Here is a 14,818-nt window from a genome sequence, read left to right as displayed (position 1 = left end):
TGCTAAGCAAGCGCTCTACCAACCGAGCTCCACCTTCGGCCTCAGGTTTTTGTTTGTCTGAGACAGGGATTATAGGCATGTGCCACCATGCCCTGCCTAAGACAACTCCCATGGTGGGAAGGCCTTTAACGGTCAGGTCCTCGCACAGAGCCTTTCTAACGGAGAGGAGAGACAAGAGGAGAGGGACCGAGGTGCCAGCTCTGACAAGATTGCTTAGCAGCAGCATAGAGTAGCTGAGAAGAGGTGGGGCAATGGGTTCTTAGCCAGGTGGAGTTGCCATGGAACTGAGCCCTAGGACCCAGAAAACACACTGAATTTTGCATTTGGTAAGCACAAGAGGGCTGCACAAGGTGGCCTGACGGAGCCCAAGAGCCGTACCTCAAAGAACCGCTTTATTGACACTGAGGCTGGGCTTGGCTGCCCGCTCAGGTGGTCCTGTAGAAAATACCTGGGAGTTGTGGCGGCTCTGGCTAGACAGTCACTGCCACAGGAGAAGGGCACAAGAACCCTGACAAGAATGCAGTCTGGGGGTGGGCAGAGATGTGCAGACCCACACTGGATGGGCCCCCAGAACAGTTTTGGCAAATACAAATCCTTGCCTTGGCTCAGGGCTGTTGGCAACCAGTTTCAGATGTGAGGGCTGGCCCCGGAGCTGTGACACAGTGTCCCTGCAGCCACTTCCTTGGTGAGGGACTGTACCTGCTGAGGTACAATCTTACCACAAATGGGGGGCTGGACTGGCTGACGCTCAGAGGCCCCATACCTGGCATTGTGGCTGTCTGGAGTTGGAACCAGGTAGCAAGGGTCCCATGTAGTGTTGTTGAGAAACAGCAGAAGGCCCTCTTCCCCCTCCGCAGAGCAGTCAGTGCCCTGGAGTAGCTGAGGCGTGTCAGGGAGGGCATGGGAGGAAAGGAGCTATACTCAAAGTGGTCTGGGGTTACAGTTTGGGGGGGCTGCCTCGAAGGTAATGAGACTGGATTCTGGGGCAGTCCCCTTCCCTGGGGGTGTGGAAGCGTTTTCTGAGGGCAGAGGACTGTCCTTTTTGGCCCCAGCCTCCTCTTCATCATCATCCATGCTGGGCCAGACAGACTGATCCTCCACTCTCTTCAGCCGTTCGTTCAGAGCCTTTAGGGCCAGCTGCCTACAGCCAGAAAAGAGAAGATGTCACGCCGGGCTTGGGAGAGGCACCCACTCTGCAGCCTTCCTCCAAAGCCAGCTTCCCCCACCACAGAGACACCTCCCCCCCCCCCCCAATCCCATGGTCTCCCTTCCTCATGCAGGGTCCAGGAGACCGGTCAGGACCTGCTTTGCCAATTAGAACGAGGGGCCCCATGGCCACCACCTCTCCAGGCTGAGAAGGCTGCAGCCCACCTCCTAGGCCAGCACCAGGGATGCTTCTGAGTTTGTTAGCTGAAGACAGATCTAGTGCTCCAGGGCAGACAAGTGGAATGTCTTAGTCCCTGGAGATGAGTGTGCACTGGTGTAACATCCAAGGACAGCGTCATTTATTTTTGTAGTACTAGGGATTAAACCTAGGGCACACACTCTACCTCAGAGCTATGTTCCCAGCCCTTTAAACAAACAAACGAAATACTCCCCCCCCCCCCAACAGGGTTTCTCTGTGTAGTTTTGGTGCCTGTCCTGGATCTTGTGCTGTGGTCCAGGCTGGCCTCTAACTCACAGAGATCTGCCTGGCTCTGCCTCCCAAGTGCTGGGATTACAGGTGTGCAGCACCACTGCTAGGCCCACTTTTTTATTTTTTATTTTTATTTTTGATGAGGCAAGTCTTACTAATGAAATTGTCCATGCTGGCTTTAAGCTAGCTCTTGTAGCCCAGGCAGACCTTGAACTCATGAACCTCCTGTTTCAGCCTCCTGAGCAGTGGAGAATATAGACCTGTTTCACCAGGCTCAGCTAAGGAAGGGTTAATGAAGCAGCGCCAGTTTGGATGTTTCACCCTTCCTAACTAAGATACTACTCTTCCTAGAAGTTTTCCAAAGCCTCCAAGTTCGAGTTCTTAGCAGAGCCCTTGTAGAAAAGAACCAGCCCGTGTGGGCGTGACATAGAGCAGAGCCTATTGTTTTCATGGGGTAGACTTCTGCACTCACCATTTGGAGAAAAGGTGAGAAAATAACACCCAAAAAGATGCAAGCCATAGGGGCTCAGAATTAGGCTGCAGCATGCCTTGGGTGCATTCACCCTGGACACCAGCTGGCTACTCCTTCAAGGAAGGCATGCCCTACACTGAGCTACACAGCCTCAGTGGAGAACAGGGTCCAAGTGTTCAGCACTCTGGCCCACAGAAGGGGAAGTGGCCACTCTAGCTGGTCACTGCGGATCTTGATGGCTCAGTCTATTTGCCACTAAAGGCGGTCATCTATGGCTTTCCAAGATCAAACTTTCTAGCATGCTAAGGAAAAGCCACAGGGACACGGGCGTTAGAATCCCACCACACTCCTCCCCAGACTACTCTTGGAGATGTCCTTGTCAGCAGTCACTTTGTGGGTCAGAGACCTTTTGGGATGGCACAGTCAGACGACAGAGTAATACCCACTTCATGTTAGCCAAGAACCATCGCACTACGCCAGGAACCCGCCTCTTGCCCCAATCCCGACTCTTCCTTTTCTGTCCATTTTCTTGATCTTGGATAGTGGTTTTCTGAATGACCAGTCAACCATAGCAATTCGAGACCTCACTAGGGCAAGGGCAACCTCTGGCCCAGCCCCATCTGAACAGCTCCAAAGCTCAGCCCTCCCAGCCCATTTCTTCTACTAAATAAGATCAAGATGGAATTGTCTTTAGGATACCCCCAAAACCCTCAAACTGTAGGGCCCGGAATTAGGCCTGCAGCATGCCCGGGTGTGTTCTCACACCTACCAGCTGGTAACCCTTCAAGGAAGGCATGTTCTACACTCAACTACACAGCATCAGTGGATTATTCCGGGGAAAATTCTTCCACTGATGTCAGGAACCTGTTTCACAGGTGAGCAAAGGCAGAAACTTTTGACAAATGCCGAGGCTTTTGAGAGACTGCTCGAAAAGTCTCAAGAATAACATTGGACACGGAGCTGGGACTGTAAACTGTCCATAGGTCTGAGGTAGTAAGAGCTAAATTTAAAAAGCTTTCTTCTGCCTTGGCCAAAGTGTCCAGTGAATAATGCAGTGAAATTACTGATGCTGCAGACACTCTGGGTTATAAGGAATGCAAAGGTCTCAGACCTGCCTGGTGTGGTCAGCGGGTTCCTGCAGTGGGTCATTCAGCCTGTCGCCCTATGTTTGGTGACATGCCTGAAAGAGGAGCAAATTTAGTAATACCCCAACCATCCGACATTAAGAGGGAGGAAAACACTTACACAGACATCCTTCCCCATTCCCATCGCAGGAGAAACGGACCAAAAGCTTCCGTCTCCTACAGGGCCAGTCTCTACAATTTGGAAACTCTGAGGCAAGACCAAAGGCGACTGGGCAGGTAGGCCGCTTAAGTGGCCCAAGAGGTGAGAAAAACACACTAGAGCCCAGAAACCTACATACTGAGTTTGCTCCTCAAGGCCCAATCCTGAGTCCTTTCTGAAGCTGCCCCCAACTCTTGCCTAAAGTTCTCCAGCCCATGTAGAGCAAGCTCCTCAATGGATGGTACGTGACTCCATCAAGAGTCTAGCTAGCCAAGGTTCTCCAAGTGTTCACAGTACCTTCTCCGCTCCGCATCTTGAGGGTCTGTCCCTGGGAGGCTGATAGTGATGGAAGATGGCGCTCCCACATCATAGCGCTTCACTGTCTTCTGGCAAATCTTAACTTTCACCAGGAGGCCATGCACCAAGTTCGCTAGCAGCCCCACCACGGGCTGCAGGATCTCCGGGAAGAAGGTGGCAAAAGCAAAATGGTCAGCCATGTCCCCTCGGCCCCGGCTATGGCGCTGATAGAAGCGAAGATACACCCAACTGGAGAGCAGTCCAAAGCCGTAGGAAGCCAGTGCCGGGCTCTGGAGCAGCGTGGCCAAGCGGAGCAGTAACAGCAAGGCCAGCAATAGCATGGGAACTACGCTGACGCGGACCTGGGGCACGCGCAGAACCACACAGTCTCCCATAGTTTGCTTGAGCGCGACCAGAACACCACCTAGGAAACCCAGGGCGCCATGGATACGAACAGTGAACAGATAGACCAAGTTGAAGGAAGCCATGTAGGTGAGGAGATAGGCGAAGGCCCCCAAAAGCCCCACGGACACATTCACCACCGAGAAGAAGGTGAGCAGCTCCAGAGCTCCCCAGAGGGGCTCCAGTAATCGCCCGGCCACCACTACTGTGGCCAGACTGATGGCCACGTCCCACACGTGCTGTTCCATCAGCCCATGCGTGGCCAGGGTCCAGATCCAGAAGTTGGGTGGAAAAAGGTAGCCTGGGGTGACCGCCAGGCAGTCCGTGTCCACGGCGAAGGAAAGCAGATAGAGGAAGAGGACCAGGGCGCACAGCACCTTCACCACCACGCTGGCGCTGGCCAGGACGGCCCCCAGGTGCTGGCGGGCACCGGGTAGGGCGCGTTGCATCTTCCCGACGGCCGTCGGCTTGAGGCAAGGTGAGGAAGGTGGCCGAGGGGCCTCCCCGGGGCCTCGTCCCAGTCCGGCCCCGACTGGAGGCCCGGGCCCGGCTACTCACTGGTCTCTGTGAAGGTTCTGCTTCCGGTTTGGTCCGGCTGTAGTTCCAAGGGGAAGAGAAAGCCTTGCTGCCAGGCCAGAGCCTGTGCTCCTGGCCGAGGACCTGAGCTTAGGCCCTGGGTGGCTTGGACACGCCTGCCTGCCGGTTCCGGAGGCCCAGCGGCCAGGCTGGCCGCACTAGCGTTGATCTCAAGGCTGGGCTTCCTCCATCCACTCTGAAACTCCGCGGGGCACTGGTGCCTTGCTCCGGCCCAAGTCAAGACCGTTTAGCTCCTTCTGCGCTAGGGTTTTGACTTGACGGTACCTCCTCCCTTCTCCGGGGCCGACAAACAGGGGCGCCGCGCTTGCGCGCCCCCGGAGGCCGCCGCGGCGGTGCGCCCTCTGAGCGCTTGCCTTCCGGCTCCTCGGCATGCTGGGATACGGAGTCCTTGGGACCCAGCCGTCCGGTTTCCGCATAGAACCACAAGTCCCAGAAGCCGTGCGCCCGACCGGTCCCCGTGGAGTGTAAGGCGGGGGTGCTTGGGAGTTGTAGTTCTCAGGGAGGACGCCTCTAGTTCTTGGGGCGGGTGTTGGTGGTTAGGGAAGTGATGGACTTGCTGAATTCTCTGGAGGACGGTGACTCTATTTGTAATTTGTACAGGTACAGCAGTGTTTTTGTAAGCTGGTACTTAAGGATGTTGAACGGTTCTGGTGTGTTGTACCAACGTGTGTGAACTAACGAGAAACTCCGTGGTCTGGCAAATAGAGCCTAGGGCAGGCTAGATCCCTTGTTCCGTCTTTTGGAGTCACTGTGATATTGACCAAGTTCCCGAACATTTTTGAAGTGCAATTTCACAAACCTTAAAAAGGCTGATAATGGCAGGCTTTTCTCACCGCCCTCCCTGCCCCCACCAGACAGTTTCTTTCTCTGGGTAGCCCTGGCTGTCCTGGAGCTCACTCTGTAGCCCAGGATGGCCTCGAACTCACGGAGATCTGCCTGTCTCTGCCTCCTGAGTGCTGGGATTAAGGATCAAAGACGACAGCAATGTAAATGTCAGGCCATTTTGGGTGTTCACATTGCCCTTGTTCCTGCCTCATGAACCGAGGCTTTCCACCTGAGGGGGGACAAGGGACAAGACTGTGTTACTTCAGTGACTCCTCCCACCAGAGACTTGGTTCCACTGGAATTGAGAGTGTTCTCCCTATAAGTACCAGCCAGACTGGTCTAGGCTCAACTTCATGCTATAATAGCCCCCGGTTGTGGTGGTATTGTGTTCCCCAAAATATTGTGCACCCTAACAAACTTATCTGGGGTCAGAGACAGAACAGCCACTAGATACAAAGGCTAGAAAATGGTGGCACTCACACCTGTAATCCTAGCATTCCAGAGACAGAAATCCCTCTGGATCTCTGTGAATTCAAGGCCACGCTGGAAACAGCCAGGCAGGGTGACACACGCCTTTAATCCCAAGAAGTGATGGCAGAAAGCAGAAAGATATATAAGGTGTGGAGATCAGAAATTAGCAGCATTTGGCTGGTTAAGCTTTTAGGCTTTCGAGCAGCAGTTGAGCTGAGATTCATTCTGGTTGAGGACTGAGAGGCTTCCAGTCTGAGGAAACAGGATCAGCTGAGGAACTGGCAAGGTGAGGTAGCTGTGGTTTGTTCTGCTTCTCTGATCTTCCAGCATTCACCCCAATAACTGGCCTCAGGTTTGATTTTATTAGAAAGACCATCTAAGATTCATGCTATACCCGGTAGGGTGTTTCTTGAGATTTATTTAAAAATTATTTTTATTTACATGTATGTGTGTCTCTGTCATGTATGTGTGCAGGTCACAGAGGCCACAAGAGGATGCTGGATCCCTGGATCTGTAGTTAGGTTGTGAGCCACCAGATGTGGGTGCTGAGGGTGGAACTCAGGTCTTCTATAAGAACAGCAAGTACTTTTTTTTTTTTTTTCTGAGACAGGGTTTCTCTGTGTAGTTTTGGTGTCTGTCCTGGATCTTGCTCTGTAGACGAGGCTGGCCTCGAACTCACAGAGATCCTCCTGGCTCTGCCTCCCAAGTGCTGGGATTAAAGGCGTGTGCCACCACCGCCGGGCAAACAGCAAGTACTTTTAACCACCAAGCTATCTCTCCAGTCCTGAGATTTTTTGCTGTTGTATATTGCTGCTTTTTTAAAAAGTGCATGTTTTTAAAAGTGTGATTAATTATATGATGAGAAACTTTATTATAAAATGCAGAACCTTGTTTAACTATTGGTTTCAGCACAACTGCCTGTGTGTTCAAAACTGCCTTCTACCTTTTATTTTTGTCTAGGCTCAGGGTTCCTACTATATGCTATATACAGCAAATCAAAATACAGAGTCCTTGGGTGGTGGTGGTCCGTGCCTTTAATCCCAGCACTTGGGAGGCAGAGGCAGGTGGATCTCTGTGGGTTCGAGGCCAGCCTGGTCTACAGAGCGGCACCCAAGAGCAGGGATAGCCCAGGGTCCTTAGCAAGGCAGTGGGAGCAGCAGGACACAGATGTTACCCAGGGTGGTTGGTTAGCCTTGTCCTCCTGTGGCCTGGTTGCCTGGGTGACCCCACTAAGGCTTCTGAGCCTTGCCACCTCTCCTCTAGGAGGGCAGTGAGCTCTGGGTCCAAGCAGAACCCAGAGGCCTAAGTGCCATTAGGGGGCGCCTGCTGGACTTCCTTCTCCCACAGCCTTACAGGAGCTCCCGAGGGCGGACTTAACAGCTCCATCTCAAGCCTCCTGCCCTGCTGGTGGGTGGTGGTGGAGAAGCATCCAGCTCTGTCCGCACTGTTGAGTTGTCTTGGAGGGGCAGAGAAACCGGGGAGGCAGAGGGCTTCCCACGAGGTCCCACAAAAACTGGGAAGAGGAGGAAGATCTGGGCCCACAGGACACGCTGGAGAACTCTCTGCAGACAGCCCAGAAGTGGGCTACTGGCTCTAAGAGGGGTGTCAGGTCAGAGGAAAGGCAAGAACTGAGGAGCCAAGGGATGCTGGGAGGGAGCCCCAGAGGGCAGGGGTGTGCTGGTCCTGGGCAGGAAGGGGGGCAAGCAAGGGCGTGAGGGCGGGTGGGGTGAGGGGAGGAGGGTGCACTGGTTCTGAATATACTGCCCTTCAGTTTGCTGATTGGCACTGGGACAGTCCACCAAGAGAGAAAGCGAGGAAACAAAACACAAACAAAACAAACGAAAAGGGGAGGGGGGGAGGGCACAAACAATATTTATTCAATGGCTGTTTGAATGAAAATATTGTGTCTCATCATCATACCGAAAGGAAACTTCTTGCAAAAAAACGACATGAGAGAGAAAGAGAGAGAGCGAGCGAAGAACTCAATGGAGATGGGCCCCAGTCGGCCAGGCAGGTGGGGGGCGCCCGGTGGGGCCGGAGCCCCAGCCCTCCTCCCAGTGACCTCTGGCATTGGGCAGGCAGGGCCAGGCCTGAGATCCAGGCCTCTCCAGAGAGGCCCATGGTGAGCAGGCATGCATGGGGGCCACAGGCAGAGGGGTGGGGGGCCGAGGAGGGAGAAGGAAGGAGGAGAGAGAGAGAGAGAGAGAGAGAGAGAGAGAGAGAGAGAGATGGTGTGCAGGGGTGAAAGAGGGAGGGGAGGGGCGGGAGAAGGGTGTAAACCGGGAGTGAGGGAGGAAAGAGGAAGAGAAGGAAGAGAGAGGGAAGAAGACAGACTTAGGGAGAGAGGGCGGCAGCGGTTCTGGGTCAGGAAGAGGAAGGGATGGAGGAAAAGTGGGAGGGAGAGATGGAGGGACTGAGCAGGAGGAGAGGCGAGAGATTAGGAGGACGAGAGGTGGGGAATGAGAGGAAGAGACGGTGGGAGAATGTGACTGAAGGAGGAGGGGAAGAGAGGACAAGGGGCCTTGGGACATAGCACCACAGAGGGCACAGGGGCAGGAGAGCAGAAGAGAAGGGAGGGCAGGTGGCCTTCCAGGGATGTCGCCCCAGGAGTGTTCAGGGCAGGCAGGCTAAGAAGGGAAGACACAGGATAGGAAAAACCAAAAAAACAATCCTCAACGGAAACCATGAGAGAACGGTCTAGAACCAATCTGAGAAAAGGCAAGCATGCAGATTTCCACAGACTTCTGAAGGCTGGTTCCCCAGCCTGTGGGCACGCCTGAGGCTGGGCAGACTTGGCAGGAGGGGCTGCCTTGCCGGCAAGCGCGGCTGGCTATGCTGCCTGGGGCCGGCCAAGGGTGCAGGGGCAGAGGCAGGGGTGCAGGGCGCAGGCAGGGGCCAGGCACTTACACTTGACCTGCAGGATCTGGTCGCTGAGGTTGGCTTGGAGGTAGAAGGTGCTGTAGGGTGGGAGCACCAGCCCCAGGCTGGGGAGGAGGGGAGGGGAGAGCACAGGTCACTGATGAGGAGAGATGGGCCCACTAGCACTTCCTCTCTAGGGCCTCGGAGCCAGGGAGGTCCAAGCTGCGGCTGCCACAACTCCCCCGACAACTGCATATCCTAGGAGTTGCACCTTGGAGGCCTGAGCCCTCTCCTTCCCAAATCATCGTGGAGGCCTCAAAACTACTAGCCCCACATGAGTCCCCACCCCACTGCCCACCTTAGCACCCACCTGCCCCACAATTTCCGACCAACCAGGAAGCTTTTTGAGAGACAGACATGAACCCCGTGAGAGCCCGGAGGCAGTATGGGCTGGTTCTGGCGTGTGCCAGCGCTCCTGGCATTTCAGAACGGACCACGGAGCAGCTGGGTGGGGCATATGAAGACAGCCTACGCCTATAGAGCTTGGCCTGCAGGGTGGAGACTGGCTCAGGCTGCGATGCTGATTGTGAGCAGTCATGAGTGTTGAGATGCATCCTAGGGTGTGGTACCCAGGAGACCCTAGGGTTGGGGGATATCAGGCACACTGTCCCCTGTCCTCAGTCCTGTTCTTCCAGGACCTGCCGCTTGCTCCAGGGGGGCCGGGGAGGTCCTGGGGGACCAAACATCTCAGGGTAAATAAATAGTAAGGACAGGGGCGCAAGAGGGAGAGCAGCTGGGTTCAGACTTTGGGGTCACTCGCCCTTCTCTCTCTCTGCCCAGCTCTGGCTCACTTACCTATAGTTAGTGCTCCTTATAGGCACCAGGTGTAGTTCCGAATCACCTCATCTATGTACCTCTGGGAGAGGAGGCTGCGTCAGGTTCTTGGGTGAGCAGGCTTGGGTGGGTGGGAGGGGATGGGTGCCATCCTGATGCCCTTGTTCCCCGTCCTGTGCCTTCATACCTCATCCAGGGACTTGACCAGCGTTCTGATCTGCTTGTGCCTTTGTTACCATCAATCATGCTGCGACGGATCTGCAAGGGCAAAAGATGTGAACCCCTGCTCCTGTGTCAGCCACCTCCTCCCTCCTCCCTGCCTTCACCTCACCTCCCTTGTTCTCATCTTCCAGCTCTGCATCCAGGAAGTCCAGGGTCACAGGCTCCCGGAAGTTAGTAGTCTGCAGGAAGCCAAATAGGAAATCAGGAGTCTTCCTCTTGGAGGGTTTACCTGCCACCCAAGGTCACTCACCTGGCTTACCTGGGGCTTGAGATTAGGATGGAGCAACACGTAGCCATTCAGGTCAATAGCGAACACGTAGCCATTAGCGCCAAGCTGTAAGGTACAGATCAGGGGCTCAGAGGGCTGTGCAGGGATCTCTTAGATTGTGAGCTGCTCTCTATTCTGTTTCCCATCTGCTGCTTCTTTGGCCAAAGGTCCCCCTCCTGCCATATGGCCCTAGTCTGCCTCTGAAGCCGGGCTGGCACCCTCATACACCAGCCCCATCAAGATGGACTAGCCCTGTAGGAAGGCACACTTCATTCCCCACAGAGGTACCAGACAGCCTCTGCTTCTCAAGTGCTGGGATTAAAAGTGTGCACCACCACACCTAGCTGGGTTTTATGTTTTTAAATTAAAGAAAAAAAACAAAAACAAAAAAACAAAAGAAGGGACTGGAGAGATGGCTCAGCAGTTAAGACCACCAATTGTTCTTCTAGGGATCTGGGTTCGATTCCCAGCACCCACATGACAGCTCACAACCATCTATAACTCTAGTTCCAGGGGAGCCAATGTTCTCTTCTGGACTCTACAGGTACCATGCATACACATGGTGCATAGACATATATGCAGGCAAAATATCCATACACACTAAATTTTTAAAAATCAAAATAATTGTTCTCTTTTATGATATGAAAATAATATGAAATTTCAAATCCCAGTGTCTACAAATAAAACTTAATGGGCCACTAGGCATGGTGGTGCATGCCTTTAATCCTACTATGGGGTTAGGAGCAACACCGCACAGAACAGACACACAGAGCTCCAGGCAGCAGTGCAGGAGGTGGGGCCAGGACGGTCAGGGGAGGGGAGGACGCCTTAGCAAGGCCACACGCAAGCTACCTGGGAGCAATGAAAACATGTCCTTCAGACTCAAAGCTGCTGGGGAGCAGGAACTCAAAATCTGCAACAGAAACGGGGGGTTATCCGGCGGGGGCTGGAGAGGCAGGAGGCCAGGGGGCTCAGAGCTGATGGGGCTGGAGGGGCAGGTAGGGGCAAGGTGGCGTGAGGGAGGGGAAGACACCAGCAAAGAGGGAACCCGCCACTTCCACGTTCAGGTTTGAGCCAGAGAGTAGGGAGGGCGAGGAGGGTGTAGGGCCTGTGGAGACTACAGCATCGCAGGAGAAGGGCAGTTATAGCCAATATGTTGCCCGGGCCTGGTCCTCTGTCGGCAGTGAGTCCCTTGGCGTGGCTGTATATGCTTCCATACTGCTGTATAGCACATATACACGGACACACACACACACACATATATATACACACACTGCTATATATATGCATGGTCTGGGGGAGGCGCCGGTCTTGTTCTTATAACATCCATAATGGAAAAACCGCATGCCGAGCTTCCTTTGCCTCCAAAGAGACTTTGAGGAAGGGAATTGGCTTTTGGCTGCGGATTTTTATCTCTCTTTGCCGCAGCTGTTTGCATTTTGGTAGGTCTTGTTTTGTTCTGTGTCAGGCATCAACATGGCCAAACCGAAAGGGTTTCTCACGGGCACAGACAGTCCAACCAGAGACGGGTGTGAACAGCCGGTGGCGGCACTGCAGTGCATCGTGGAGGTCTGAGGGTGGGGTGCCTGGAACTGGATGCTGGGTGAAGGGAAACCACGGGGCAGGGACTGTTCCACAGTGTGTGGTGAGACAGGGATGCTCTTGGACTCTGCACACCTGCTTTCCCAGCCGGGGGTACAGGGCACGTGGGGAAGGTCTGCTCTCCTCTCCTCCTAGGAGCAGCTGGGGGAAAATGCTGAGTGCCTGCATGGGTGGTCCAACAGTGTGCCTGTGCCTCAGGCTTATGAGCTGTGCATGTGTGTGGCATGGATGCAGGAGTGTGTGCACATGCTTGTCTTTATGTGGGCATGTACTCACAGACCTGAGAATCTGGCTGTAGGGCTCCACCATAGTCTCTCTTTCTGCCCAGCTGGACTGGGTTACTCTGCTGTGTGCATATTTTATTTTTTTGAGACAGGGTCTCCTGCAGTCCAGGTTGGCCCAGAACTCCCTTATGTAGCTGAGGATGATTCTGAACTTGATTCTCATGCATTCCCTTCAGAGTGTTGGGATATGGGCATGCACCATCACATCTGGTGTAGTGATGGTGGGGACTGAACCCAGGACTTGGTAAATGCCGGGTAATAGGCACTGTTGCAACTAAACTCTATCCTCAGCCCCGTTACATGCCTTTGTGGGGGCCTTGGCTAGTGCAGTTCTGGCAGTCTACGTAGCTCCCTATGTTTTTTTCAAAAGATGGTCTCTGTTGTCTTCACTAGCCTCCAATTCATGGCAATTCTCCTGCCTGAGCTCTTGAACGTGCCAGCACACTTGGCTTTCCCTACCCTATCCTCACCTGCATCCCAGACTCTCTTCTACCCCAGGGCTTTAGTTATCCCACAAGAGGGATTTCCACTGTTCCCAAATACTCCCACGATGCACTTCAAAGTTCTAGATATAGGAAACTTGGGGTGCTTTGAGGGGCTGGGCAGTCACTGGTTGGACTGTTCCTTTCTGATAGGACTGTGAGGCAGGGTTTGGACACAAGCCAAAGGGGAGGAGTATGGGTTGGGAGGGGGGAGGGGGAGGAGGAGGAAGAAAAAGGAGGGACCAGGAGGGAGACTATGCTATGTCATGGTACCAGGGCCTTGAAGTTCTGGGTCAGTATGTGGGTGTGAGAGATGGAAAATAAGACAACTCAAGCCAGTGGGACTGGGGTATGTAACCCACCTGACCCAGTGGGACTGGGGTATGCAACCCACGTGACCCAGTGGGACTGGGGTATGCAACCCACCCTGACCCAGTGGGACTGGGGTATGCAACCCACCTGACCCAGGCCAGCAAGGACAGCTTATTCCCTTTGTTGGACTAGGCTAGACAAGTCCTCTAGGTTTCTTGGGGAGTCCTCTGCTTCAGGTTGGGGGACAGCCCCATGTGGTTCCCTGGGAAGGCAGCTCTCTGGGTACCAATGGCAGACATCTTCATGTGCCACCCCCTCTAACTCCCATTGCCCTTTGACAAGGCCTGGTGGTTCACCATCTACTGTTCTGGGAACTGACTTGGGAACTTTTTTTGTCACTAGCCTGGTTTCCACTGGACTGTTTGGTTGGCTCTTGGGATCCAGAGGATCCCACCCCATGCCTGGCAAAGCCTACAGCTCCTGAATCTGCCTTTATTTCCCCAGGGGAATCGCTTTCCCACACCAATGGACCCTTCCTAGGAACAGCAGGCACCCAAGAGCAGGGATAGCCCAAGGGTCCTTAGCAAGGCAGTGGGAGCAGCAGGACACAGATGTTACCCAGGGTGGTTGGTTAGCCTTGTCCTCCTGTGGCCTGGTTGCCTGGGTGACCCCCACTAAGGCTTCTGAGCCTTGCCACCTCTCCTCTAGGAGGGCAGTGAGCTCTGGGTCCAAGCAGAACCCAGAGGCCTAAGTGCCATTAGGGGGCGCCTGCTGGGACTTCCTTCTCCCACAGCCTTACAGGAGCTCCCGAGGGCGGACTTAACAGCTCCATCTCAAGCCTCCTGCCCTGCTGGGTGGGTGGTGGTGGAGAAGCATCCAGCTCTGTCCGCACTGTTGAGTTGTCTTGGAGGGGCAGAGAAACCGGGGAGGCAGAGGGCTTCCCACGAGGTCCCACAAAAACTGGGGAAGAGGAGGAAGATCTGGGCCCACAGGACACGCTGGAGAACTCTCTGCAGACAGCCCCAGAAGTGGGCTACTGGCTCTAAGAGGGGTGTCAGGATCAGAGGAAAGGCAAGAACTGAGGAGCCAAGGGATGCTGGGAGGGAGCCCCAGAGGGCAGGGGTGTGGCTGGTCCTGGGCAGGAAGGGGGGCAAGCAAGGGCGTGAGGGCGGGTGGGGTGAGGGGAGGAGGGTGCACTGGTTCTGAATATACTTGCCCTTCAGTTTGCTGATTGGCACTGGGACAGTCCACCAAGAGAGAAAGCGAGGAAAACAAACACAAACACAAAAACAAACGAAAAGGGGAGGGGAGGGGGAGGGCACAAACAATATTTTATTCAATGGCTGTTTGAATGAAAATATTGTGTCTCATCATCATACCGAAAGGAAACTTCTTGCAAAAAAACGACATGAGAGAGAAAGAGAGAGAGCGAGCGAGAAACTCAATGGAGATGGGCCCCAGTCGGCCAGGCAGGTGGGGGGCGCCCGGTGGGGCCGGAGCCCCAGCCTCCCTCCCAGTGACCTCTGGCATTGGGCAGGCAGGGCCAGGCCTGAGATCCAGGCCTCTCCAGAGAGGCCCATGGTGAGCAGGCATGCATGGGGGCCACAGGCAGAGGGGTGGGGGGGCCGAGGAGGGAGAAGGAAGGAGAGAGAGAGAGAGAGAGAGAGAGAGAGAGAGAGAGAGAGAGAGATGGTGTGCAGGGGTGAAAGAGGGAGGGGAGGGGCGGGAGAAGGGTGTAAACCGGGAGTGAGGGAGGAAAGAGGAAGAGAAGGAAGAGAGAGGGAAGAAGACAGACTTAGGGAGAGAGGGCGGCAGCGGTTCTGGGTCAGGAAGAGGAAGGGATGGAGGAAAAGTGGGAGGGAGAGATGGAGGGACTGAGCAGGAGGAGAGGCGAGAGATTAGGAGGACGAGAGGTGGGGAATGAGAGGAAGAGACGGTGGGAGAATGTGACTGAAGGAGGAGGGGAAGAGA

At 54.6% G+C, this 14,818-nt stretch overlaps 2 protein-coding genes and 1 long non-coding RNA gene across 4 annotated transcripts in view; all 3 read right to left on the bottom strand.

Annotated features, from left to right (window-relative positions):
• Positions 1-371: 371 nt before the first annotated feature.
• Tmem115 (transmembrane protein 115) lies at positions 372-5,085 on the bottom strand. Its single transcript, XM_036192894.1, has 2 exons — positions 3,690-5,085; positions 372-1,141 (listed from the first exon to the last, which is right to left on the bottom strand). Exons 1-2 carry the CDS (start codon positions 4,538-4,540, stop codon positions 922-924), a joined length of 1,071 nt encoding a protein of 356 aa, XP_036048787.1. The 5' UTR covers positions 4,541-5,085; the 3' UTR covers positions 372-921.
• Positions 5,086-7,748: 2,663 nt separating this feature from the next.
• LOC118588024 lies at positions 7,749-9,725 on the bottom strand. Its single transcript, XR_004945492.1, has 3 exons — positions 9,699-9,725; positions 8,892-8,968; positions 7,749-7,769 (listed from the first exon to the last, which is right to left on the bottom strand). It is a non-coding gene; the product is annotated as an uncharacterized LOC118588024 (long non-coding RNA).
• Positions 9,726-10,904: 1,179 nt separating this feature from the next.
• Cacna2d2 (calcium voltage-gated channel auxiliary subunit alpha2delta 2) overlaps positions 10,905-14,818 on the bottom strand; it is a 125,298-nt gene continuing 121,384 nt past the window's right edge. Inside the window, exons 23-24 of one of the 2 annotated variants that reach the window (XM_036193230.1) lie at positions 14,064-14,084; positions 10,905-11,080 (exon numbers count right to left, since the gene is read on the bottom strand). In XM_036193230.1, coding sequence (XP_036049123.1) covers positions 11,016-11,080; positions 14,064-14,084 — 86 coding nt within the window. In that variant the 3' untranslated portion in view covers positions 10,905-11,015. The remainder of the gene's footprint in view (positions 11,081-14,063; positions 14,085-14,818) is intronic. The other variant, XM_036193231.1, reaches the window with a different exon arrangement.

This window comes from Onychomys torridus, chromosome 7 (assembly GCF_903995425.1).
Source record: "Onychomys torridus chromosome 7, mOncTor1.1, whole genome shotgun sequence".
Taxonomy (NCBI): Eukaryota; Metazoa; Chordata; class Mammalia; order Rodentia; family Cricetidae; genus Onychomys; species Onychomys torridus.
Note: the sequence above shows the minus strand (reverse complement) of the source record. Positions and strands in the feature narration are given on the sequence as shown.

What these genes read in the sequence shown, in the direction of transcription:
- Tmem115 (XM_036192894.1), bottom strand. Translation starts at nt 4,540, where the DNA reads ATGCAACGCGCCCTACCCGGTGCCCGCCAGCACCTGGGGGCCGTCCTG. An exon ending in CAAGATGCGGAGCGGAGAAG is followed by an intron (nt 1,142 to 3,689) that starts GTACTGTGAACA and finishes TTCTGGCTGTAG; the next exon opens with GCAGCTGGCCCTAAAGGCTC.